At 36.7% G+C, this 27,358-nt stretch overlaps 1 protein-coding gene across 1 annotated transcript in view; it reads right to left on the bottom strand.

Annotated features, from left to right (window-relative positions):
- Positions 1-27,358, bottom strand: part of LAMA1 (laminin subunit alpha 1) — a 98,554-nt gene that overhangs the window by 6,206 nt on the left and 64,990 nt on the right. Inside the window, exons 34-59 of the mRNA XM_066546118.1 lie at positions 26,803-26,945; positions 23,847-23,945; positions 22,750-22,861; positions 22,419-22,581; positions 19,891-20,101; positions 19,544-19,660; positions 19,283-19,446; positions 18,532-18,670; positions 17,241-17,334; positions 15,939-16,055; positions 14,344-14,526; positions 13,921-14,075; positions 12,031-12,174; positions 10,581-10,714; positions 10,269-10,419; positions 9,633-9,757; positions 8,206-8,356; positions 6,956-7,100; positions 6,196-6,337; positions 4,955-5,069; positions 4,595-4,765; positions 4,006-4,157; positions 3,330-3,515; positions 2,723-2,885; positions 1,497-1,609; positions 263-452 (exon numbers count right to left, since the gene is read on the bottom strand). Of these exons, the coding sequence (XP_066402215.1) occupies positions 263-452; positions 1,497-1,609; positions 2,723-2,885; positions 3,330-3,515; positions 4,006-4,157; positions 4,595-4,765; positions 4,955-5,069; positions 6,196-6,337; positions 6,956-7,100; positions 8,206-8,356; positions 9,633-9,757; positions 10,269-10,419; positions 10,581-10,714; positions 12,031-12,174; positions 13,921-14,075; positions 14,344-14,526; positions 15,939-16,055; positions 17,241-17,334; positions 18,532-18,670; positions 19,283-19,446; positions 19,544-19,660; positions 19,891-20,101; positions 22,419-22,581; positions 22,750-22,861; positions 23,847-23,945; positions 26,803-26,945 (3,779 nt within the window). The remainder of the gene's footprint in view (positions 1-262; positions 453-1,496; positions 1,610-2,722; positions 2,886-3,329; positions 3,516-4,005; positions 4,158-4,594; positions 4,766-4,954; positions 5,070-6,195; positions 6,338-6,955; positions 7,101-8,205; positions 8,357-9,632; positions 9,758-10,268; positions 10,420-10,580; positions 10,715-12,030; positions 12,175-13,920; positions 14,076-14,343; positions 14,527-15,938; positions 16,056-17,240; positions 17,335-18,531; positions 18,671-19,282; positions 19,447-19,543; positions 19,661-19,890; positions 20,102-22,418; positions 22,582-22,749; positions 22,862-23,846; positions 23,946-26,802; positions 26,946-27,358) is intronic.

The following is a 27,358-nucleotide window of genomic DNA, read 5'->3' as shown; positions in this document are numbered from 1 at the left end:
ACTGTCACTACACAGCTGGTGAACTATTTAATTCCTAAATAGTTTGAGATACTTGAGAGTAGTTGGAAGATGGATTTGGTGTACAATTAATGGCAATTTTAAAAGGAAATAATTATCAAATAAAAGTTTTCTGAATGACTTCATGATTGGGTTAGAACCAGTGTGCTTTTGCAAAACAGAAATTACACAGAAAAGGCAAGAAAAATCCATACCAGTACCTAAAGGGAAGAGAAAATGGAGCACAAGATTGGCAACCACCTACCGTATGCCATTTTCCATCACTGACAACAGCAGGGTGAAGAGCTACTGCTTTTCCTTTGCCTAAATCAAATGAGAAATGGAGCTGTCCCCCATAAAGCTGTAGGGCTGCATAATCAACCTGGTTTTGGTGAGCCATGTAGTAAATCAGACCACTGGAGGCAAAGGTTCTGAGATTCAGCTGGACGGAAAGTCTAGACAATAAAAATTCAGTGTTACTTAAAGGTATTTCTTCTGCAGTGATGAAAAGCTTTTCTGGACACAGAGAACAGCCTGAACCAATTTATTGTTATAAAAGGAGATTTATTATTACAAAGGCCAGAAAAGTAGAATTTGGGTTGATTTTAAGAAAGCATGACTTATAATGTATTTCATAATGGAAATCAGTGCTGCACCTGTCAGAAGTAGAAAAAATGCTTGTCAAAGAGTGAGATGAACTGTAAGAGGGACAGGCTCAGGTGTTTGTGACTGCAGGCTTGCTTATTGCCCCAAGAAAGGAACCCATTCCAGGATAACTTTATGGCATCCATTACTATTAGCCAGGCTTCCTGGGATATTATGGGCAGACTGAGAACAGAGGGAGGCTTAAAAGGTAGAGATGAATGAGCCATCTATTATGGAGACACCAGGTTCAGACTACATGGCATCAATCCTCTGCAGTGTCCTTTGCTCAGAAGCTGTAACAGAAGGGTTAGAAGGAAAAAACACTATTTTCTCAATGCCTGCAGAGACTTCCTGAGCTGAAAGAAGCAAATGCAAGTGACTTGCAGGCTGTGTGATAGGGACCTTGTTGGGAGCCTCTCAAACAAGTAAAAGAGGCAGAGGTGCTATCACACATTAGGTCCCAACAAAATTATTCTTCTCAGTAGTCTTTTCTCCTTCAAGTGCACCTTCAATGGTGGAAGGTGTACTAGCAGAAAATAGAGAGGAGAGGGTGAGATGTCACTTGCATCAGACAAAGGAATGAGAACTGGATGTGAGTTCTGCATGTGGAAAAAAGAAATCAAAGTACTTACAGAAGGTAATGTGAGACTCAGGTCTGAGGGGATAAAAATGCAGAATTCTGACCATGAGTTACTAAACCTGGGATATGATACTTTCTTTCATGAGGAGCCCACAGAAACCTGAAGTGAGGACCATGTTCAAAGCTGGCAATCAATCATGAAAACCATCACTGCACTTCTTGCAGCTCAATACAAAATAACACTGTGTGCATGTGTAATTCAGGATACACTCACTTCTTCCTGACAGCAGACTGATTGAAGAGCAGGGTCAAGTGGCTGCCTTTGGCAAGTCCAAACTGATGGGCACCTTGAACATGATCAGGCAGCTCATCTTTTGCACAAACTACCTGTTAATGAAAGGAATTTATTAAGTAGGATAGTGTCAGGTTCTGCCCAGCAACTGTTGAATGACAATGTGCCTGCATAAAGCTTTGTAGGAAGCAAGCTAAGCCACAAGAAAACGAAAAAGTACACAGCAAAACATCAATTAACTAACCTCATAATCATTCCAACCTATCTTCAGGCTCAAAAAGAACTGGTTCTAATGATTAAGCTATATCTTTTTGCAGACAGCATTGACCTTTTCTACTGAGAAATGTTTGTAGTTTGAGACATATTCAATTCACTTTTTGTCTTAATTGACAGTCTTTTTGATAACAAATGCTGGAAGTTCAATTTCAGTGTGAAAAATCTTATAAGTTTGGTAGAAATATTTTCCCATTTTATGAGGACACACATTTTTGTTATGATTTGGGGTATGGAGAGCTGAGTGACAGAGCATGAGCCAAAGCTACATTTTATCTCTAAAAAGGACAACTTATTTCTTTTTATAGTCCCAAGCTGTATGCATGAAATCTTGCTTTCTGTTGCCACAGGAAAATGGTTTCAGGATACTTTGGAAACCCTTCATTATAAAGATGTGCAGCTGCAGGAGGAGAGAAGTAATGCTGCCTTCTCTCTTGGGAACAGGGACTGTGTGAGAGGAAACAGGTGCCATGCAAGCTGCATTCAGACGCTGTGTCTCTCTCAAGTGGTTTGTGCCTCCTCTCTGACACAGAGCAGAGACTGCATGTGTGTGACCAACAAAATGTGAATGCAGAACTGCACAACTAATGCAAATCTGCACCAAGTCCTTCTGGCAGGAATACACTAAAGATAATAGTTACTGTCAAGTCCTTCTGTTGGGAGATTATCATTCCACTTTTTTTCTCTTTTTTTTTCCTTTCGTTATTGTTGCTGCTGGAAGAGTGATAAACCTAACTACTTATACATTCCAAATGGCCAACAGGCTGCTGCAAGGGATAGTATCAGTTTTTCTACAGGAAACAATAATTTCAAATCAACATCCATTGAACCATTCCATACTGAAGAGGAAGCAAATATATGCAATCTATAATTTGATAATTCTCCAGAAAGAAAGGAAAAAAGAGGTGGCAACAGAGCTTTGCTGCAATACATACTTTTTTTGTGTCTGTGAGAGGTCTCAGGGGAACTGGTAAAGCCTGAAGTTCAGGTTGAATCATGATGTCTGATGGCTGTACAGCTGTTTTAGGCTTCTCTGACAGAAAGCAGCTGTCCATATCCACACGCTCATACTTCATGGAAGTGGTAAAATATAAAAGCCTATATTAAAAAAATTATATACATTTTAAGAGGTGCATTTCTGCTTATTTCTGAAGCAGAAGGAGAGTAGTATCAGGAGAAAAGAAAAAAAGTGGCATCTGTGACAAACCAATTGAAAAGCAGCAAATAATCAGTTCATAGAACAACATGAATCTACAATATTTTTGGAAAACCATTTTGTCTGTCACTGAAGATGAAATTATAGTAGAGAAAGCTGTGCTTTGTGCAGCATCTCCATAAACATTAAAGACATTTTTAATACTATTCAGAAATATAGCTGGCAATAACCATTTTCTGGCTGTTATAATACCCAGATCATGAGTATCATGCATATCTTATGTTAAAAACCAGGCAAACAGAAGTGTCATGGAAGAGATCACAAACTACATTTAACAATCACTCTATATGGTTTCCCAAAACTAGGCAGTTACTCTTCTGACTTACTCCTTGTTAAAAATAAGGTTGCTGATACAGCCATGAAAGGAGCCAGCCAATTTCAGCCCTAAGATGCCCTCTCCTGCTGGAATGCCACCAGCATAGAAGTTGGAAATATTAATGGGGCTATTTTCTGCTGCTGAACCAAGCCTCAATTCTGCAGGTTTACTTTCATCCACCTGTACAGTTATGATCCTGAAAAAGATAAAGTAGGGAAAACATTCAACAAGGTCTTAGAGAGTCATTTTCAGATGAAAAGCATTCCTATCAGCCTCAAAAACATCCTCTTCTAATAAATAAAGGTTCCATCGCTTTGATAATCATTTCAGTATCTTAAAACTGGAAGCCCTTCTTTTGATGACTTTAAAATATAAAATTTTGTCAAATACCTTTCTAAACTATTTTGATAGCTGTGTATCTTTTTACTAATACTATTTAGTATGCTTTGTACTCAAGTGCCCCAAGCTGTTCTAGAGATTTTGAGAGCTTTTAGCTACACCTCTATCAGTGGCTGTACGCTGTATACAATTACCATGTAAATCAGAACATCTGCATTGACAGCAGAAAAACACAGCCCTGATTATCCCACCTAATAAGCTAGCAAAGGCAATTCCTCAGAGAGTGCAGTGAACTGACAACAACATGCAATAATTAAACAGGTAGTACTCTTTGCAGTCACACGTACCTCTTATTCCGAATTAGGATGACAGAGTGTTCTTGTCCATCACTGTACGTTCCATTAGCAGACTGAAGAACTACTTTCCTAGTACTTGCTCTATCTCCAGCATTAACATGCACTGCAAGATGACCATCAATCAGCATGATGGAAAAGAAGGGCTGTAGATTTAATCAGAGGATTAATTTTTAACTCTAGCTCTATTTTCAAGACATTCATTTAGTGTTTAAATAGAACATACATGGGAAAAAGTTACCTCCAAACTTGTTGCAAACTTTTTAATGAAACTCACAGACAAGTAGGAATTGTACTGGTCCCTCTCAGAGTGCAAAGCCTTCTAACAGCAGACACAAAAAAAAGCTGGACATTTCTCTGGTCAAACTTACTCTAGGTAAAATGCAGGACTTTTTTTTTATACACTCACACCCACATCCAGACACTCCTACACTCCTTCTCTTGGAGCAGAAATAGTAAGATTTTCTCTTTGGATTCTAGAAGCTCCAACTCAGATACACAATATATATAGCAAGCTGCCTTGATTTTACAGAATAAAAATGGCATAAATAATCCCCAAAACTTCTTTGTTTCTGGTACTTGCCAAGTGTGCTTGTCTTCGCTGTCGCCTTTCCAGTCCCCTGCTGATCCCAGCAAGGATGATGCCACTGCTGTTCTTTGTAGCAAAAGTTGCCATAAGTTCTGACTCTGGGCTTAAGGACTTTGGTACCAACTCAATATATCCATTTTTCATGATGCTTACACTGTGAATAGGCTATTTCATGAAGAACAGAAGTAATTACTCAAATTATCCATACATAGTGTCAGGTAAAAAAAAAAATTAAATACAGATTAGATTCTCTTATAATTTTTAAAGATAAATCTGTTACAACTCACTGTAAACACCACTATTCACTATTCTATTAAAACAAAGATCAGATCACAAGACTTTAAAGTCTCCTACCTCCAATACACAGCCTTTTCTTACTCCATATGAATTTCTAAGCAAGTCAAAGGTGGAACGAGATATTTCCAGATTCTTGATGCATCCCACATACATTCTACTATTAAGACCTTTCCTGAAACAAAAAACAAGGCTTTCTTTCCAAGGAGTAGTACTTAGAATCTCCTGGGAGAAAAGATTAATTTCTCTTCAATAAGAAAAGAGAGATCTGTTTTAAAGGATGCAGTCAGTGTGGTGTAAGTGAAAAGAGTTTAAGTTTTACTCTTAGACACTATATCGAATCTTAAGAAGAATCAAGATAGTGTTGTGCCCAAATTAAAACATACAAGTATGTAATGCTGTGCTGTCAGGTCAGGTAATTTCCCAAAGCTTTAACATGAATCTTCAGCTGAAAGAAAATGGATTGTGTAAAAGGGTAACTGTAGCTATCTACTATGCAGTTTTTCAGTTTTCAAGTCTGGAGGATGCCTGATTTGGTTCCTGGTTTAAGGCTGAGAAATCCAAGGCTATCCTGCCATAATCCCTTAAAGGCTAGAATGCCAGCTAAGATTAACAAGTCTGCACTCTGTAATAACTGTGCAGAGACCAATAATGTACTCGAATTTACGTTATTGTCAAGAGCATGCAGAAAGTTTAATTAGATTTTCTCTTGCCATATTTATCCTTTCACAGTGAAGCCAGTGGAAGAAATGTGACTTTGCAAGTTCAGTACAGACATGCAATACAAAAAACACCCATAAAGTAGAGACATGCTATAAAATATGTATTTGCAATGTTTTCTGTTGATCTGTTCACAGTTGGTTTTCCTCTGTTCCAAGTTACTGAATTACAGGAATTCTGAAGTACAACTTCTATCCTTAAGTGCAGTTTTGCCCATAAATGCCATCTGGAAAACACAAGGCTTGCACAGGTAGAGATCAAAGGAGCATCACTGCCAACAGCAGTGCTGGATGCTTGCCCCAAAGAGCAGGGGAGGCTGCTGTGGCAGCTGCTGTGGTGGAAATCAAAACCAAAATTATTTCTGATTTGAACTGCAGCATCAGCCCCACTAGTGGAAAGCACCATATCAGAGTCTGAAGTCAAAGGACAGATGTAAACTTCAACTAAACTTCAGAACTTAAAATAAACTAAACTTCAGAATTCACTGTTTTTCTCTAATTTCAGAGGAGATAAGAGTGTGTAGAAGTTTTCCCCTCACCTTATAAGAGTCTTAGCAAAGGTGCAAAAATGACACACTTTACCTCAGAGCCCTCGATCTTGGCAGCCCACCAATGAAGACTGGGTCCTTATCAGAGCGGTTCAGGTCTGAGGCAACCCCAGGAGATTCTCCTTGCTTGGTTTCTTTATAATTAAGGTTATATGCATCCATGACTGCCAAAATTCCTGCAAAGAAAAGGGAGTAAAGATCTGGAGAAGAAAATGAATATACATTCTTCCCTTCCGGCAATCTTGTCCATAATAAAGGAAAATGTATTCATTGACTAGGACATGTATGGACAATCTTCTTATTCTTAGAATGAGCAATTTATTGTACTTCCAGCTATTCTGTTAATCTCATTCATTCCTCTCTGCCAAAACCAAATCTGGAGAAGTCTACAGGAAAATAGATACATATGAGAATATGTTATGACTATTAGCACATACGTGTTATTGCCAAAACACAGGCCCCCACCAAACAGTTGTACTAAGTAATACTAAAATGCAGGACAGAAAATGTGATCCCTCATCTATAGACTTGGACAAAAATCTTTCAGTCTTTAAAGATTGTTGGTATGTTTTTTGTGCAGCAGTTTCTACACTACCTGCTCTTTGTGAGATGTGCTAAACCAAGCACAAGATTTACACTGTAGTCCTTCTAAAAGCAAAGTACCCTAGGTGTGGCTGCTAAAGATACTGCATTGGAAGTGATCAAATTTGGTTGCAGTGGTGTTCCCTGCAGCTATCTTAGATATTTGTATTTGTAAGTGTGCAAACAACCAGTCTTGTCAACCTGTAGCCTACCTTGCTTCTTATTCCGATTGAATGAGATTTTATACCACGTTCCGTTGTTGTAACGATTTTCTGTTGTAAGAGCAAGGGGTCCTGAACCAAGATCAACAGTCACCCTCACTTTGCCATCAACAAGCTCAAGGGACAAGAAGTCTCTCTGAGAGGATGAAAAAAACCACCAAAACAAAAAACAGATTACAAACAAACAGATAACATTCCTGGAAATAAAATCTTCCTAAAGAATGCATGCCTGGCAGGTTTGGCCTACTGTGTGGAAAACATTTAGTAACTCTTGTACCTGGACTATTTGTTAGGCTCAACATGCTCATCTTTAATTTATTTAGGAAACTTAGGTTACAAGTACCTCACAAGGATGTATTTTTGTTTTGTTATTACCCTTACTTAAATGCATTGTGAGGTTTGATTACTCAGCAGAAGAATGGTTAAATAACAAAGTCACATTTTCCTGGTTTTGGATGAAGTTGAAAGTAATTTGATTTGACAGCATAATGATCAAACACTACGATGTTCTTCCTGCAAGAAGCAAAGACCGTCCTCACAGAGTAAAAAAGACTTTCTGAATTGCATTGAAGGTTCCCCCTCTGAACTGTAAAGCTTAAATCAGATATTATTGTGCAATGTATTCAGGCAGTGGGTATGTACAGCAAATGAATAATGCAGTGACTCTGAAAGAATCTGTACCCAAACAAAGCTTTTCCTTCCTTCAGGAACAGAAAACCACCATCTAAGTATGCAGTAAACTGCATGACATGACAATGAAGGTCTGGTGATGGGTCTGGGTTATATTGCTTTTGCAGGAGTTTTATTTAATTTGTTTCAGTGTACTGAATTCCCATCTTATGGATTTAATTCAATATGGTTTTGCATTACTATATTGTCCTTCTGCAAGCTCAATTCCAAAACATTTTTACATTCTGAAAAGGTTCCTCCAACTGAAAAAAACCAGCTTGTTGTCCTTACTGTTTCCTTTTCTATCCTTTAGCTAAGTAATCATTCATTTTAGTCCAAAATACTTTATTTTTATTCTAAAATTTAAATAAACTGTGAAGAATTCTTTTCATTGTTTAATTTTGCCCTTAGTTTAGGAGGATAGTTGCTCTAATGAGTTGTCCTCTAGGGTTCTTGTCTTTAGTCCTTTAGCATATGATGCCAATCGCAGGTGATGAATTACACAAAAGTAGTAATATGTTCTAATGTATGTAAGCTGAATGACAGTTTAGGAATCTGATCCATTTTCTTACAGTGCCATTTGAAGCAAGATAGAGAAGAAGCCCATTTGGTGAAAAGGTACTGAAAGATATTAATATCTGAGTCACTGTTGACCGGAGTGCCTTCTCCACCACCGAGTATCCACTGCCATCAAAATGGAATGAAGTGTCCTCATCCTGTGGGCTACAGAAGCAGAAAACCAGTATAAAAATGTTAACTGAACACTTGTTTTTTCCCAGTTATTTTTATATAAAATATAAGAAAAGTTATGTTATAGAATAGTTTGGGTTGGGAGGGACCTTAGAGCCCATCCCATTCCACTCCCTGCCACGTGAGGGACACCTTCCACTAGACCAGGCTGCTCAGAGCCCCATCCAACCTGTCCTTGAACACTTGCAGGAATGGGACATCCACAACTTCTCTGGGCAATATCTTCCAGCATCTCACCACCCTCACAGTAAAGACTTTCCTCCTAACTTCTAATCTAAACCTACTCTCTTTCAGTTGGAAGCCATTACCCCTTGTCCTGTCACTCCATGCCCCTGTAAATAGTCTCTCTCCATCTCTCTGGCTGGCTCCCTTCAGGTGCTGCTCAGTCAGTGCAGCCTCCAGGCCGTAATTTATAAAGTGTGGGGGAACACTTCAATCTTGATGTAATGAATAACTGAAGGATTCCAGCCAATGGCCACTTTCATTATGCAACCTCACAACACACGACTTAGCCACGGGGAAGGATGCACGCAAGATAAGTGTTCTTCCCTTATATACAAAAATGAAAGCCAAACTCAGTGATTTCCTAAGGGAAAAAAAATTGTAACAGCATACACCCTCTAAATTAACACATGTCATCCATTTCTCAAAATGCTTTGCATAATTGCACTTACAATACATGATCTATTAGCCCCTTTCCCTGCAGTACAAGACTAGTAAAAGTATCTCATACAGTCATGCAGCACCCTCTGCTGTTTCTGCATGAAATATTCTGCAAAGGGAATATGGACAAGCATATTTCTTTTTTATTCCTTAAACATAAAAATAGTAGTCTGCTAAAGGCACCAAGCTCGGTGGCTACAGTTTTGCTATCAATTTTTTTTATATGACTGCTTTACACTGTTTCTTACCCTACGAAAGAATAAATCTGTCTTACAGAAAACTACTGAAAAACAAAGATTCCACAGTATTTTGGTTCACTGGTAGTCCCTACTTCCCATGCACAGAATAGAGAGCAACAATAAAACTCCTCTGATAAAGTGATTCAAAAATTGAAATTCCAGGCAAAGAAGTTATTTGATACCACTGATATATTGAGATTAATGTGCTCAGAACTGTAAGTTAATAATCAGTGAAACACTGCTATTTGTCTGAGCTCCATATGCTTAGTTAACACAAAAATATAATATTACAAATGTAAATTACTCCAAACAAGTTGAAAAAACCTAAAGAGAGTGAGACAAAATACCTTCCAAAACAGCCATTGCACTTGCCCTCTCTTTCTACGTAGTTCCAAAGACCAATAGATTTGCCATTCAGGGATGCCTCTCCTAGGCACCCTTTAAAATGGGTCACCTTAACAGCAGGTGATTTCTATAAGAAAATAAATAATTCATTAATACAATTAATGTTGAGTACTCTGAAAATTATGCAGAAAAATTTTTGCTTGGTTGTTTTGCTTGAACTTCAACTTTGTTAGATACAAATCATAATAGGAGAACAACATGTTTTAATGTAACTATTAACAATTATAATTGAAATAATGATAGATAAGTACATCAAAAAAGTAAAATAACTATGTCCTTGACCTACTTACACACCCCTCATGGCATGAATAAAATTGCCATGGAAGAAGCAAAAACCATTTGATAATGTCTGTACATGGTACATGTGCACACAGACTGCTCTGGTTAAACATTATGCAAAAATTTCCAGGGAAAATTAACTTCAGGATCCAAGAAGACCCTTACAGTATCTCTGCTTTGTGCTTGGAGTACCTGGCATCTCTTAATGAAGTAACCAAATCAAGCAATTACTTCTAACGCAAAAGTATTTCTCAAACATGTTCAAAACAATTAACAGAATGCTGATCTCAGAATTTAACCTTGATTTGCCCTCCAAGTCCTCCAATAAACATTAGGGTTGACTTGTTAACATCCAATATGCTGGCTGTCCCCAGAGAGGTTCCAGATTTAGGTGAAGGCTTCTGATTGGAGTTCATCTCCTCTATGCTGAGTGTACCTGTTTTTCCAAACCTGCCAAATACAAATAAATAGTCTTAGACATCACCAGGCCTAATCAACACATACATACTTCTAAGGACAAGAAAAATCTCATAACTGAAAATGATGAGTGGACATCATCCAAACAGTGGAGGCTTTGTGTACACCACTTATGACATTCTCATTTTAATTACCTGGTGGCATGTATTCTGTGCCATTTGTTGTTGTCAATTTGGAAATCAGGATATTCCACTCTTGTTGGTCCAGAGCCCAAATCCCAAAGAAGAGCTACCTTACCACGTCGCATCTCCACTGCCAGGAAGTCTGTCTGAAAAACAGCAGAGCCTATTCTAATTCATGGAATCAAATGTATATTTTCACCAGCAACATTGAGAAAGTCTTTCCAGATTCATGTCCCCACATCCCAGATTACAGGAGTTGACATTTAGCAAAATCAGGCTTTTCACTCACCTCTAATGAGACAAAACTCTCTCAGGTTATATGCAAGTAGCTGAATGTCTTATTTATATATATATATACACACATACACTTACCAGTCTGTGAAAAAGTACTATCCGATGATAGTGTGCCACAAGGAATTTACAGCTGTGCATTTCTTGGGATTACACAGGGAATGAAGCAGAGAGCAATGCGACAGTGAGCCATCACACTCCCTTCCAAGTGGGTCCCCCATGCTCATGAGGGACAGCTTCAAGAATTTTAGCTGTGTTACCAAGCAAATCATCTGATGCACTCCAGCATGCTATATGAAAGTGTCACAGGGGGTGTTACACTCCATGTAGTTAATGCACAACACAGGAAAAGGAAGGGGGAGTTTCAGCACAGGGCCAAGAGGCAGCAGCTAAGGAATCTGGTGCTTCTATTGACTACCTTTGAAAATCTCTGAAATCATCTAAGGCACGAAAATATTTCCACCCCTATTGAACACGTCTCTCTGCAAGGGGCCTCACTTGGTTACTTAGTTTGAAATCAAGTAGGAAATGTTGGAACCCTAGATGCTGAGAATTTTAAACTTTCCATGCTGAAAGGCACAGACTTGCAAGAGAACACTGTATTTGACCTGAGGCTGTGGAGAAAGTTTCCAAAATTGATTGACAGCACTAAAATTACAAGTGTGTAGTTACTTAGAAGTGTATAATATCACAGAGTAGAAAACTTAGAGTTTGGGGTTTTAGAATATAGAAATAAATATGAAGCAAGATGGAGGTTTTAAGGCAGAGACAAGTTGTTCTTCTTTACCTTCTTCCTCCTTTTTCTTCATGGGTTTGGGTGATGTTTTGTAATTGAACAAAAAAGTCCAGATTGAGGGCATCGAGGGATCAGTTATTAGGTTAAAAGGGAAAATAATCTAAGTATAATTTCTAATTAGATAGTTTAGCCTTAAATGACCTTGTAACAAGAGATAGTTAGCCATTTTTGCCTTACTAATGAAGGACTACAAAACTCACAGTTGTGAGGCTGTAGCACTGATAAGAAACAATAAACACCTAAGTCAGAACGTGAACTATAGTCTCAAGTGCCTTCAATCCTGACCCCAACAAAGGTAAAAAAACAAGCAAAGAAAAAGCATATTTAAAACTTTTGACTACCATCACCTTCAGTAAATGTACCCCAGAAACTTACCTTTCCATTGCTACCCAAGTAGAAAAGAAGGTTATCTGGTTCAGCAGTTTTCACATTGAGTGTTAAGGTGTTGTAATTTGTAGATGAAATTTGGGGTTGATAGGCACGAATGCAATCTCTGTCTGCTGATACTGCAACTTTAATCTGGGGGGAAAAGAAGAAAACAGAATCTAAACAAATTTCAGTGAACACAGCACTCTTTTGTGGAGTATGTACTTAGCTTCTGACCAACAAATGCAAACCTTTTGCTGAGATCCTTCCATGCAATCTAAGTATTGCTGGCTGGGCTACATTTTTCCAATCTTCTAGGTATCTCATAATAAAGAGATTCACAATAGAAAAGAATGAAATCTGTCTCACTACACTCACTCAATTGGGAGATTTGAATCAGTAAACAAACTATTCAAATACCTCAGAAAATAACAGTAAGTCTTGGGGCAGAAGACCATATAGCTGCAGAAAGCCATGTCAAAATATCAGAAAATAAAGATACAGAAATTCAAAACATTTTAAAGTAAAGGAAACCATTTCTAGTCTATATAGAGAGATTTTTTTTTAACAAACAAAAAAGGAGACTGTCTGCAACAATTCCAGTTATTTCAAATTTGTAACAGTTTACACAATATTAAAAATACATTTGTGAATATATGGCAACTTCCACTTTTTAAAGATTAAATAAATAATATTCCTACTGTCATATCCCTAAGACCACTGTTTAGTAAACTGATGAAAAATTGATCTAAGCTAAATGCAACCAAACTTCCAGCAGCTTGGTAGTATAATGACAGAAAATCCATCTTAGTAAGAAAAAAACCTTAATTCCTTTAACTTCATGGAATATACCTGTAACTACTAAATGCATACAGCACACGTGTGTGTATGTGCGTATCTGGACACAGATACATAAAGTTTCTCTTGTGTAGCAAAAAATTACCAACAAACCAACAAACAAAAAAGACCAAACAAAAATACAAACTAACAACTCAAACTCCCTCAAAACAAAACAAAACCCTTAAACCACCCCCCCGCAAACAGAACAAATTCCCCCCAGAATGGAAAAAGGGACTCTGCTAACACTTCTTTTCACCTTGCCCGGAACTTCTGTGGCTTATGACACCTCAGAAAATACCATTCTCTTTTTTTTTTGCAGTGGATTCATTAAGCTTCAGTAGACTGTGACAGAGAAGCAATAACCATATAATTAAGAAGATTTGCAGAAAGAACTGAGTGCCTTTTTTTTCTTAACCTTACAATAATATATCCACAAGTATGTCCAAGGCATACCAAAAATTACTCATTGCAAAGTAATTTTCATATTTCTCTCACAGTCTAATGAGATTCATAGTATAGTTGATTCACTTTTGCTGTCTTTAAGGTAGAAGCAGAGACTTAAAAACAAGTACACTGTCTTAAGGTACTCTGGATACTCAGCTGCTTCTTGCAAAGAACATATGGACATGACAGGCCACAGATGGCAAACTTATTGATAGAATCAATACTCTTGACAAGAAGTTTGTAGTGGTATTCGATGTCATATGGGGCACCCCAGATCAATCTCTAAATAACCTCAAAAATTAACATCTCATTCTAAAGAGAATAGCAGTACCATCCTCCAGCTTGTCTCTTTCTTATCAAAATCTCTCATGACAGTTCTCTGGCGTACTATGTTTCATTATTTTTATAGGAAACAGGAGGAAATAGCAGATAAATTACTAGCTGGCTGTTAAAATGTTGCCACTATGATTTTAGCATCAGTCAGTGCTCTTTGGACTTCACTGAGACTCAGCAACAACAACCAGGCACCTGGAAAGTAAATTTTAAGCTTCTTATCTCAAACAACCTCCCTGCCAAAAGTGAAAATTCAGTTAAATCTGGGATGATAGAACTTACAGATGCTGCCTGCTTGCGGGCCTGGCTGATAAGTTCTTTAATTTCAGACAGGTTTCTGTTCAGGTTCTCCTCTAGCATTTTCAAAGGTTTGAGTCTATCCAATAAAAGACTTGCTTGTGCTTCAACTTCTTTAACTTGTTTTTCAGCTGTGAATGCTGTGGAAACATAAAAGAAATGTTGAGGTAGGTTGAAATTGCTAAAATACTTAGCCAGCTTGTGATCATTTTGGTTTCAGCAACTTGTAACATCAGTAAGGGATATACATCCCATGTGAATCCTCTAGAGGACTTTTTTTAAAAGTTAGCATATTTTTACTGAATTAGGAATAAATTCTCAGTCCATCAGACTCTTATTTAATGCCCGTTAAAACTGAATTTTAATACCGCTTCTGCTAGCAGTGACATTGCCACAGAGCAAACTTACCAGCTTTTGATGAATCAGTTATGAGTTCACTTGTTTTCCTCAAAGTGTCATTAACTTGGGACAATGTAGAAGATGTATTCATTAGCTTTTGACTGAACTCCCCAAAGTGACTTAAATCCACCACAGCACTGGTGTTTGCAGACACAGCCAGCTCTTTCACTTCAAGCATGTATCTCCTGGTATCTGAAACACAGTTCCAAGGTTAAAAAACATTCAAAACTTTCATACATTCTTGTGACTAACAAATGCCTGGCTTTGTAACAGCAACTAAAAACATAGTCAAAATACTAGGAATGCTGTCACTTACATTCCTGTCATAATAAGAGTTTTTTGTTTCTTCGGGGAACTTGATTCTCCCTATCTCATCAGGAAGTTTGTATGAATGCATCAGGCTCTTAGTGTTTAAGTTCCCTAAATGAGTGTTGGTTCCCAGAGACACTTTAGTCTGAGACTGAAGATTTGAATCCTATGCAAAGCTGGCGAGGCAGAAAGTCTGTGTATTACACCCTCTTTTTTTGGCTACAATCACCTGTATACTGAGTGCATCACCCCCAGTCTTAGCCTGCCCCTTACACCCTCTGCCCACAAGAGAGGGAAGAGGCTGCAGCTGGCAAAACAGGGCTGAGTTAGACCCCCACGGATCCTCCTTCACCACTCTCTACACAGAGAGCAATGCCACAGCAACAATCTCTGATCAGGGAAAAAAAAAGAGACAACTTCAAGAATTTTAACAACAAAGCTGAAAGCAAACAATGTTAAACTGTGAGTTAAGGAGAACACTCCTGTGATTTTAATGACTTAATTTTCAATGTGTAGCTTTATGATAGATAGCACCCTGCTGTTCATATCCAGTGTAACATCATCACTACTATTACCCTTTAGCATGAATTAGGTCTCTGAACTGTAAAATAGGTATTTTAAGGCTTTGAAGTTAGCATTCTAATCCAGATTCACAGTAGAATCAAACAGCCCTAGCAAGAAGTATTTATCAGTGGCTTTTCTAACTTAAAACACATTATTTAGATAGACTAAATATTTTGGACCCTCTTATTCACAACTTTAAAGTTATTTTCTCAATTAGTTTCCATGAGCTTTAGGTCTTGCCTTTATTCAAAATGATGACAGAAAAAAGAGGAATTCTTTCAATTTAGAAAAGCACAGAAAATAGATTTTAATCAATTAAATGAAGTCTGCATTTACAACAAGAAAATATTTACATGCAGGCTGTAAAATTCATAGATTAATATAAACAGTTTTGAAACAAGCCAGAAAAGTGAAATCTATGAAATGTCTCTGCATGTGGGATTAAACATTCTATAACTTCACTCTCCTTACATATCAGTGCAATTATATTTCTATCAGAGCCCCTCCTGACTCACAGCAATGTGAAATGTGAATCAGACTACAGACCTTATATTATAACCCAATTATGTTTAATGGGTTTACTAAAAGAATGTAAAATATTTAGGAGGCTAAATGAAGTCTCCAGTATAGATTATTGCTAGGTTTCTGCAATCAGATAATGAACACGGTTTTATTACAACTGTACTAGAGAGTTCTGTAATAAGGAGAATGTCAATATAAATTTCACTTACTGTTACGCAATGCTCTGAGTATCAACAGAGAATCATTAAGTTGGTTGCCAATTTTATTTGTACTTTCCTGAATCTTTTCTACCTTTTTGTTCAACCCATTCAATCCAAATAGAAGTCCTGTTGAAAGAAATAACATACACATAAACAAATACCATACAACCCACACAAAACCAAAGTATTCATTTATTTCATCAATGGAGGTTTTTTTTTTTTTTCAACTGAAAGAGCATTTCATAAACAGGAATGCAAAATGAATGCAGTATAAATAGATAAGCTCCTGTGGGCACTGCTCTGTTCAAAGCTACCCTTTTTGGCCAATTTCATGAGACTGAATGGCTACAAATATAGCAAGGAAACAGCTATAAATTAAAATTATTCCATGATTGTGAACTCTAATATTTTTACAGTGTTCTTCATGTTTTATGTTATCTAACAGGAGCCAAAGAAGTGGCTTTTTTTCCTATATATTTGTGATCTGCTTGCAGAATCCTCTCATTAGAAATTAAAAAATGTAGAATAGAAGGAACAAAAAAGGGTAATTCTGTCCATCTGAATTACATAAAATTTATACATACTTGTAAACCACCGGTATTGCAAGACAACACTATTTTACAGTTATGGTTTATCTTGGTGAAACATTCCCTTTCTGTCCAATTTTGTCAAAAATTTAACTTAGGGTTGGCTTCTGCTCCTACACAAAGCCATTGTTCAAGATGCTTTTGAATTTTCATGGTGTAGACTTCAATGCCTTGCTAGTATCAAGGTTCAGTGCCTTGCCTTGGAGTAATAGAAAAACCAAAAGTATTTTAAAGTTTATGGAGACAAAGAACTTCAGCTTTTTTTTTGTATTTCAGCTGTCCAGCAGTAACAAATAAAAAGGATTAGGATTTAAACATGTCGTCTTACATACCTGTGCCATCCATGATTTATTAAATAAAAACAAATGAATGGAATTTTCAAGAATTATGCTTTGTCTAGTACATGATCTCTAATGATTTAATTAATAAAGTTTGGAAAAACAGGCACTGCAAGCACTGCTTATAGGTAAATGGGGTATAGTGCAGGCCAAATGTTTAAACGTTTACAGAGAAAAATTTTATTCTTACCTAAAAAATGAAAATACTATGAGAACCCATAAAACATTAATCTTAATTGCATGATAATATGTACATAGTCATATGTATATATTTACCTTAGCTTATGCTCATTAAAAAAAAAAAAAAGAAACAGAAAAAAAAGCAGCACAAAACAGAAAATGGAGAAAAGAAACAGAGGCAGAAATATGAATTCTATGGAACTGACCATCACTTTTTTTCTCCAGATTTTTAGCTTCATTTTGAAATTTGGAGCTAAGCAGTAGAGTTTCTTTTCCCAGAAGACTGAAAGACTCCTCTGGCTAAAAAACACAAACATTAAGTTGCCACATATGCAAAACAGAAATTCAACTGAAAACATTTAAGTATTTGCAGACACCTACATAAAGCTATTGAATATTCTTGTTATTTATGAGATATTCTATTCATTACCTTATTAAGCATCCATTAGAAATAATACAAGTTGTTATCCTTTATTCAAGAATGTGACATTGAGTGGCTTTGTGTTTAATAATAAAAAAAAGATGACTATGAAACAAAACCTACAAAATTTTAGTTTCAATACTGCTAGTGATTGTGTTCTCTTTTGGAAATTCTAATTCCAGACCTAATTCAAAATTTCCAGCCCTGAGCAATTTAAAGTGAGATATTTCAAAATCACAGTCTTAGAGGCATTCTTTTACCTTTCTCCTACTGAAAAAAAACTGGAAAAACACCTTGAAGGATTCATGCTGTAGACAGTTTAATAAGACAGAGTGCTATATAAAAACATACAAGCTCACAAAACAATGTCAATTATTTTGATCCCTGTCATGTAAATGCATTCTCACATGTTTGCTTGTGCAGGTATAACGTGAGTGACAAAGAGATGTGAGGGAGGAAATAAAATTATAGGAAACTGTTAAGATCAGATTGGGAACTGGTCTGGTCTTTCTAACCTACTGTTTCAGTAACAATCAGATAATCTTTGAAGGCAGAGGGATGGTAGATGAGACGCAAACATACATTTGTTGTGAAATGTCCTCTACTAAGCAAAGTAGCTGTGGTTGGGAATACCCAGAGAGAAATGGAAGAGGGATAGGTTAAATAAGGAGATAATTGAATAATTACAAAGGTGGAAGGGAGCACTAGAGTTTTGGGAATTTAAGTTCTACTGGAATACATGTCAAATGTCTGATATAAATCCTCACAGAATCAAGTCCAGTCCAGCTAAACATGCATTAGACATTAAAAAGCAAACAAAACAAAGGGAAAATGGTACTGTGGCAGAGAGAAAAGCAAGGTAAGCAGAACTTGAGATGTGGTGTCATTACTGCCTTGGAGTAGTGATTCAGGATACAGTACATACTAGCTGGTGAAAAAAAAACAACAGGCTGCCATCCAGGACATGCCTCCATCAAGAAGACTCAAGTTTTCAGGAAGTGCAGAAATAATTAGAACAAATATTCCTAAATGAGAAAGGAGAAGACATAAATTAAAGTACTAATATTGGTACTTACTAAATCCAAGGGGCCATTCACAACTCTAGATGCATCATCTGCCAAACTTTCTGTTCTTTCAATCACACTTTTAACACTGGAGTGAGTGTAGATAGCAGCAGTTGTGTTCAGAGTCACATTTCTTACTCTGGAAAGGTCACTGAAGAGACAATTAACAAGCAATCCTGTTTTCAATCAAGCACTGAGTTCCATATCTTCAATTACAACATGCACATCTTTCCAGAATACATGATGCATTCTGAAGAAAACAAGCACACCTTGCCCAAGGTTGCATAAGGGGGTTTCAATTCATTATTTTGAACTGAAAGACCAAGCTAAAAGGTTTTCAATTACGGGGCTTTTCTCTATTTTGTTAGTTGCCGTTCTGCTTTTTTCCATTCCATCTCTATTTTTTTCTCCTAATTTGTTCCCTTTTGCCTATGTTAATTTTTTCAATTTATAAAGACCCTTAGAACAAACAAATCATATTGCCTAAACAGAACAGAAACAAGCCCCTATCTGAAACTCAAAGCTAAGTACAGACACAGGTTCTAGGAGGAAATTATAAGCATCTGAAATCTCATCTATATTAAATTTTGCTTTATTGAATTTATCTAGCAGTGATGAGGTCAAGAATTGCTTAATGTTACTCCAATCAAAATTTTCTGTTTTCAAAACATGGGCAGGGAATGAGTTTAGTGAGTTAGGCCTCTACGTATTAAATCTGACACTAATGTAAACCTCATAATTTTGTAATTCTTGAGTTGATCACCTCTCTAGTGCATCTGCAAGTCTTTGGAACTGGGTGGCATGTTCCTCAGCTCTGTATACCAAGTCAAGTACTCCTCTCACAGACATCTGCATCACCAGCTCATCCACATGATGCCTCAGTTTGGCGTTCCACAGGACCAACCCATCCTGGTGGACTTCCACATTCTGCAAAAAAAAATGTTTCTCTTTTTTTTTTGTTTTTGTTTCACTAGCAAAATAAACTTAAGAGTCTCTAAGAGGATGTTAAAACTTTAGGACTTACAAATGTAGAGTTCTCTACATCTTGGGTAAGAGCAGCAGCATCACTCAGTAGGACCTCCCCTTCTTTAATGAGCATGGTCAAGACTTCTTCACCTTCCTTTATTTTTAGCTTTTTGTCCTATAGCATAAATCAAGTGTTTTACAGCAGGCTGATAAGCCAGCTATACTGATGAATTCACATAAGATAATATTGTGGTTTTCAAACAGGGGTCTGGTTTCCTTTAAATTTTTAAGGTATCATATATATTAAAACATTTAAATATGCTTAAAAATGTAAAACATCAGCTTTTTAAACACAATCACATATTTGGTATTTCTTATGCAGCAACACTGACTGTCCAATCTTACATTTAACTCTGCCAGGTTGCTGGAGATGAGAGGAAACAAGCGATGGGTCTCATTGATGTTAGCGAGCGCCTCGTTCACCAGGTCCTGGGCATCCTGCAGTCTGCTATTCTGCTTTGATAAGAATTGGCTGGCATTCATTATCAGTTCAGCAACTTCCTGCTGGGGTTTGAGATACTCTTTCTGAACCTGGGTCAACAACTTTTCTGCAGCTCTGAAAAAGGAGAGGAATCAGAGCTTAAAGAATCAGCAAAGGAGGAACTTAGGCATGGATTTCTTAAGGAGAAAATGGTGTCATGTGAAATTAATTTATATGCATCTTCCTGCTAAAGTCTTCCATTTTTTTCTAGAATAGCATACATGGTGGTTTAGTTATTCATCTTACCACACAAAATTATGACTGCCTGGGGAGAGGACAGTAATACAGTTCATAAACTTTGCTTCTAAGGACTAGAGGGAAAAGGGGTGAGTATGAATCACTTTTGTTTGGACTTGATTTGGGACATACCCACCCACATCAAAATCTCAGTGAAACTTTCCTCTGGGAGTACTCTATATCCTAATTGTAGTGATTTATATTTTGAATGTAGGACCAAAACATCATTTACAGGGATTGACACTGGAAAGAAACAAGTAACCAGAACTGAAAGACATATATGCAAGAGTCCAGAAAAGTTTAAATATCAAATAGAAATAAAGAGACTCATTAAAATGAACACTGATATGAACAATCTCTGCAGTTATATTTTTAGTCAGCAACAGAGATTATCAGGCAAATATTAAATTCTCCAAAATCTGTCAGCTGTTAAGTGCTTCAGCCATTCTATTTGGGAATATTTGCATCTTCATTTGAACACTTTCCAGAACTGAAGGAACAGAAATTATAATTATCCTGGAAGTCTATTCCTTCGTTTCTCTTCATTTCAGCACATATGCTGAACATGGCAACTCCTGAAATGGTATTTTTACATAAATGTTTGTCCTTGTTAATCTGAGTGCATATAACATAGATCTTTAGCCAAAGTGAAAGAAACCTACTTTATTTCACAGTTATACACAGCAAAATGCATTCCATCTTTCTTACTGAATAGCAGATGTGCATTTGCATGTATTTCCTAAAACAAAAAATTCAGAATCCCTTCAATCAGAAGCCACAGCCTTAAAAATTACAAGATCTAAAGTATTTTACAAGTCAATAATGGCTTCTGTTTCAGCATAGAGTAAAAACGTTATATTCCAAATTGTCTGGGGCCTTTGCCTTTCATGGCAAATGTGTGGAGACCTCAGTTACAGATGCTGCCTAAAGTACATTATCACAAACTCAGTCCACTGTGACTCATGTGGCAACATCTACTCTCTAAAAAACAGACTAGCAAGCTGTTTATTTAAATAATTTTTGAATTTACAGCTGCATTTCTTAAGAAATTCTGCAGAGCAAACAACCTTATAGAACTTATTAGCTCTCTGCTTCGATCTGTCAAGGGCCCTTATCAGAGGGCTTTCAGAAATTTCAACAGAGACTATAATTGAAAAAGTTAATTTTCAAACACCTTCTATAACAGCTCAAAAGCTGTTGATGTTGAAAGTCAGAACATGCTGTTACTATGGAACAACACATTTGGAGACATATTTGTAGTTCCTAATAAGAATAAATGGTACATTTCTGGTCCATTTTCATGTCTGTATAGTTTCTATACAGTTCTATATTCAGCAGAAGAGTCTGCTGAACAAAATGAGACATGCTACCAACACAAACACTCTATCCTGCTTAATCCAAAGCACTTTATAAAAAAAAAAAGTCAAATTTTCAGAAATATTCTACTCTGGTCTAAATCCTGGTTCCTGAAGCCAATGTTAACATTCCTAATGTTTTGGTGTGATATAGCATTAGTTAGTATTTCTGAAAGTGGAACAAAAGATTTGCTGACTTTTGTAACAGTAATTTTTTTATCTTGCCAAGTCTGGCAATAAGCACTAATAGTGACTATAAAAGCCATTTCAAAATAGCCTTCAACAGGGGACAAATCAAGACAACAGAATACAATCCTAAGTAATGGCTCAGAATGCTCAAAAAAATGCTTTTATTTGCAGATCTTTGTGTTACATATTCCAGTGACAATCAATTGTCATGTCCTTATGCAGGCCTGACGTGTCCTGTGCTTGTAATTGACTGAGAGAGTTTTCAGCCAAAACCAACACAGAGATGTGTATTAGGGTCAGATCTGAAAGAATCTGAAATCAGTGAGTCTTTTGACTTATTGCAAGGGAATTTTGTATCACATCCAAGTTAACAGCCCTTACTATTGATTTTACAGACTTCTAAAAGACTTTATTATTGATTTGTATCACATGGGATGACCAAGCATCACCAAATCATGTAACTTCAAAGCAAAGTTCACATAGCTCCACCTGGGCTAACTATCATACTGCCACTTATTATGGCAAAATGTTTCTCCAGGTATCTCCTCAGAAAAGCAGTGTTGCATGGCAGAGACATATGTGAAATAAAGTTTTTGGTGCAACAGGCTTACTTTTGGACTGTGGTAGCATTATGGTGCTGCTGAGCAAAATCCTTCTTGCGCAATGCATCCAAAAGGGCAGAAATATCATCCTGCAGGCTCTGAGATGTAGCATTTGACAGTGGCAGATCCAGGCCCAGTGTTTCATTTAGTGACAAAGCAACTTCAGCAAGTACTGAGGAGGAGAATAAAAAATTTAGTCATACCATTTAAAAAAAGGAACATATTTGAATCCCCGGTGCAAACTGTAGCATTTTCCATGTAGATAGGACTTTAAGAGTTGCACGGGACATACCCTTACTAAATTTTATAAAGAAATGGAAATATCTTAAAAACAAGATACCTTTGATGGTTGTATGCACTGTGTCAATAAAGCCAGTCAGTTCTTGACTTTTATTCCTGGTTTTCTGAGTCATTGTGTCAAGTTGCTGAGCTTTTTTCAAAAATCTAGTAGTCTAGAATAAAATCAGAGATGATATTTCACAGTTCTCCTAAAACTCCATTGTACCAAAGATTAATTCCTGACTCTTGACTATGGTTTTACGCTTATTTTCTTAATACTGAGAATATTTTAGTTTAAGGAAACAATGCTTTTTGGTAAGGTAAACCTAACTGCTTTACGAATCTCTGGTGCTTCCATCCTTGCAGATGCCTTAATTGTGTTTAAAGTTCCAGAGTCTCAGATCAGAGTTATCAATTATTTCCATAATCAGTAAGCTGATAATTAGCAAAGCTATTTCTTTACTAAGTAAATATTATATAATTTTTTAGCTACAACTAATGTTTGTTAAGAAAATCACAGTTCTGGATACATCAATATTAATGCAATACAATAATAGCATTCAGTGGAAGCACCTGGTTAGATTGTCTATATATGGCCAGAAAATTATAAGAACATTTGGTAAGCAAATGAGATCTAATGGCTGAAGTACTATGGTCTATTTCCTACCTATAATTATTCTTCTGTTAAGACTGGATAAAGAATACAGATGTTATCTATCTTTCCTGTGAGACTTTAGCAGATTTATTTCTCCTGAGACCATTTTAAACATAATACTATGGGTATCAAGGACTTTTTGGTGAATATTCAGCTATGACAGAACTTTTAATTAGCTCCACATATGAAAACCAATGAGAAGAAAATAATTCGCTCTCTCCAGTTTTAGGAAATTAAATGAACACAGTACTAAAAAACTTTTAACTTTAACAGAAACTATGTAAATCTCCTGGACAATATCATAAACCACTATCATTTGCAGAAGATTTCTACAAAGCAATTAACTCCCCTTTTCAGGAAGACTACAGTACAGACTGAATTCTTTCAATGAGCTCTACAGATTTTGGATGATTTCTGAACAAGTCTCTAGCATTGCACTATTATGCTATGAAATCTCAAATGATTTCTCCAGATAGGCTAAGAATAAAGAAGCCAGCACCTACCTCTTCATGCAGGTAATCAATTCCACCTGATAAATTCAAAAGATTTTCTTTTGCTGTATCTAACGAGTAAGTTGGGTCTTCTCTAGGAATTATAGACCTCTATAAGAAATGAGAAGTGATAGCACATTGTAATTTGAAGACTTTGTTGTGGGTCCAGAAAAGTTGGGAAGAAAATAATTATGCACACTATTTAGATTATTTATATGTTTGAAAGGACTGATTTTCAAAGCACACCAGATGACAAAGCAATTACATACATACAGTTCATGCAACACAGTGTACCATTTCTTTAAATAAGCAAGAATCCAGCCAGGTTGTATTTTTAATTGAGTAAAAAGGAAGGAAGCAGCAGTTCTGCATTCCTGATTCTCAATTTCTCCACAGTCTGAGCTGCCCAAATAAACTATTTTGAGGAGTTACAAGGCTCTTCAAATTAAATATTTCATCCAGTCCTACAGCTGCTATCATTTCAGCAGCCGGTCCTATCAGAACAGCTGCACTAGGGTGTATCTGTGAAGATGACCCTGGAGATCAGCAGTCCTGTGGGTCCCTTTGTCAATGAGAAAGAATAATAGGCTGTATTTGCCTTCAAGGTCACCTCAAACCTGCTCCATACAGCAATAAATAGGTTCATTGTACCCAAATCTATTATATTTGATACAGTCAAGGCCTGCAACAGAATACCACTTCTCTGAAGATGCAAAGACAGGGCATCTCTTACAGGGAGAGCAAGTCTAGCAAAGGTTATTTTTAGATTTTAGATGGTTTAGAGCCAATCATTGTAAATACAATAATAAGTTACATATATATATATATATATATATATATATACACACACACACACATATAAGTAAAATCCAAATTTTTTAAAAAGTAATACACAAGAGTATCCAGCCTTGTGTCAAATGGAAATTTCAAAGTCTTGTCCTCAGCATGAAAAACAAGTGAAAGCTAAAGCTCTTGAGCCTTAAAGCCCAGCAGATTTCTTTAAAAGCCTAGTTCAAAAAAGCAGGACAGGACAGCAACAAAGTTAGGTGTATCAGGAGGAGTAAAGCAGGAGGCCTTAACTAGAAAAACAGAACTACTGAAGTCTTCCAATGGACAATCTGATTTGATAATGTTGTCATTACCAAAGGACCCACAGAAAGGTACAAAACAGAGGAAGTAGTCAAGTTCCTGAGCTGCCAGCATGAGGCAGAGGCAACACAGTGAGGGGACAGCCCTTCAGGGAAGATCTGTAATTCACAGAAATAACCTTGGGGATTTTCTGGCCTCCTGCCACAGTTTCTTTGGTACAAGGTAAAAGGCAACATAATCTTTAAATGTCCAGAAAAAGGGGAATACCTTCTTCCAAACAGAGAAAAATTTCAAGACTATCAACTTACCCACACAATTCAGTTGTTTAAAAAACACCATGGCCCAAATAAATGAAATTACATGAGTCACAAGAAGTTTTATATCACTTTAAGCACCCCACTTCTAATACAGTGACATCTGGCTTTGAGTTAATTTTAATATTGAAAAAATGTATATACTAAAACTTAAAAAGTAAGAAGTAAGTAGAAGCTTACTTAACTACTTAAGGTGAACTTACTACAAACTTACTACAGTTAGGAAAGCTAAACTTACTTAAGAAGTAAATAGAAACTTAAACTGCCCTTATTTTTACCTAAGATTTGACTTTTCTTTGCAATATAGTGCTCAATAAAAACTACATATGAATAATGTTTCCAAGTAAAAGATGATGGTGCAGGAGCAAACAAACACAAACTAATTATAGAAAGCAAGTGAATCCTTGAAGTATTACAATAGTTCAGTACATTTATGCTTAGGATATATGGGAAGGGAGGCATAACCGAAGCTCTCAAACTAAAAGGTTAACAACTAAAATTAAAGGATAAGAGTACCTCTGCTGAAGCATAAACATGTAATTTAATCAAGTTTGCCATCAATTATTGTAACTATTAACATTTAGAAGTACACTGATTGGAACTCATTCTGCCTTATATCTTAAACAGAAGAAATTATAATTCAATATTTTAATTTGCTGAATTTGACAGTGCAAAAAGGCTCACATTATTTTGATTTTCTTGTGATACAGTGAAATACAAAGAAGATAGCTTTGTTTCCAACTCAGAGCTTTTCTGCTTGACTATTACTGAGAAGACACCAAGAAGTGTGCTTATTTTTAGTAGTCATGAAAAAGGGAGGTTCCTGTTTATCTCTGTTTTTGTGCAGAGGCCACATGAACCTATTCCTCAGAAACAATAAATGACCTTCTGCAGTCACAAAAAGTGGTATTTCATGCTTTGTTTAAAGTGGGGAGGAGCTGAAGGGAAGTTAGCCCCAAGCAGTCTGAAAGTGTCCAACACTGAAACATTCCACCTGACTTTAGTGTCCTGAGATGAAGGATTGAGTAAAGCACTTGGACTGCCACACAGCCAAAAAGAAAGCAAACTGCTGCACTCCAAGCACCCTTGCAAAGGAAAAGCAGTACATCAATCCAGGGAAGGACCCAGGGAACTCTAGGGAAACACCCCCTAAATCTATGCCTTGGCAACTCTTTAGCAAAGGGACCAAAAAGGGAGAAGACCTGGCCTGCTGTTTTTATTTCACCACTGAAAGTTAATCCCCTTGCTAGCCAGACTTAAGAAGGCATATAATCTACACAAAGCACATACATACAGCACATTCAGAAATTCAATTGGTGATTGAAAAATATATCAATCCATTTATTTAAATGCCAGTGCAACAGATGAAAAGAAACTTATACCTTATTTGGCTGCCTATATATTTCAACAGCAAACATAATGGTCTTAATCTGGCCTTAATCACTTACACATAGTCAAGATATGAACTTCAGGAGGCCTTCTGTCAAATTACTAGCACCTGTAGGTGGCTGCAAGTTTTGCTTTAAAAGTGACTGAATATTTCTGCTGTTGATGTGTTCATTTACCTTCAGATGTTGTGTTGCATTCTCCAACTCTGACAATATCCCATAGGGCACACGGTCAATGCCAGTGAGGTTCACTGAAAGCATGGCCTCATCGAGATTGTCCAAACTGTTTAATAAAACTCCTGTGCAGTTGTCATCACAAGCTAAGTAAAAAATTTAAGGAAGCAGTATTATTATTAAAATGAAGGCAAAAAATACTGCACTTTTGATTTAGACAGTATGTGCCTTCATCTTCTGAGTTAGAAGCGATAAAGTATAATAACTCTGAATGTACAGATTTGTAGTCTTGCCTTTCCCTTCTTGCCCAAGAGTGAACTTATTCCAAACACACTCTCCTTAGGTTAGCACACATTAGAGCCCTACTGGTCCTGCTAACTATTGAGCTGCTTGCTGCATTATAAGCTTATTGAGCCTATTTAGCTTTTTTGCAATAAATCCATGTTGAAGCCACTCAGTCAAACAGGTATGGCAGACAGGAAATTCAAGCCTACAGTCCTGTAATTCCATTTGTTTCTCAGATTTTTTTCTTATTTATACAAAATAAAACCAGAGTTCT

The sequence above is a fragment of the Molothrus aeneus genome, chromosome 1 (genome assembly GCF_037042795.1).
Source record: "Molothrus aeneus isolate 106 chromosome 1, BPBGC_Maene_1.0, whole genome shotgun sequence".
Taxonomy (NCBI): Eukaryota; Metazoa; Chordata; class Aves; order Passeriformes; family Icteridae; genus Molothrus; species Molothrus aeneus.
Note: the sequence above shows the minus strand (reverse complement) of the source record. Positions and strands in the feature narration are given on the sequence as shown.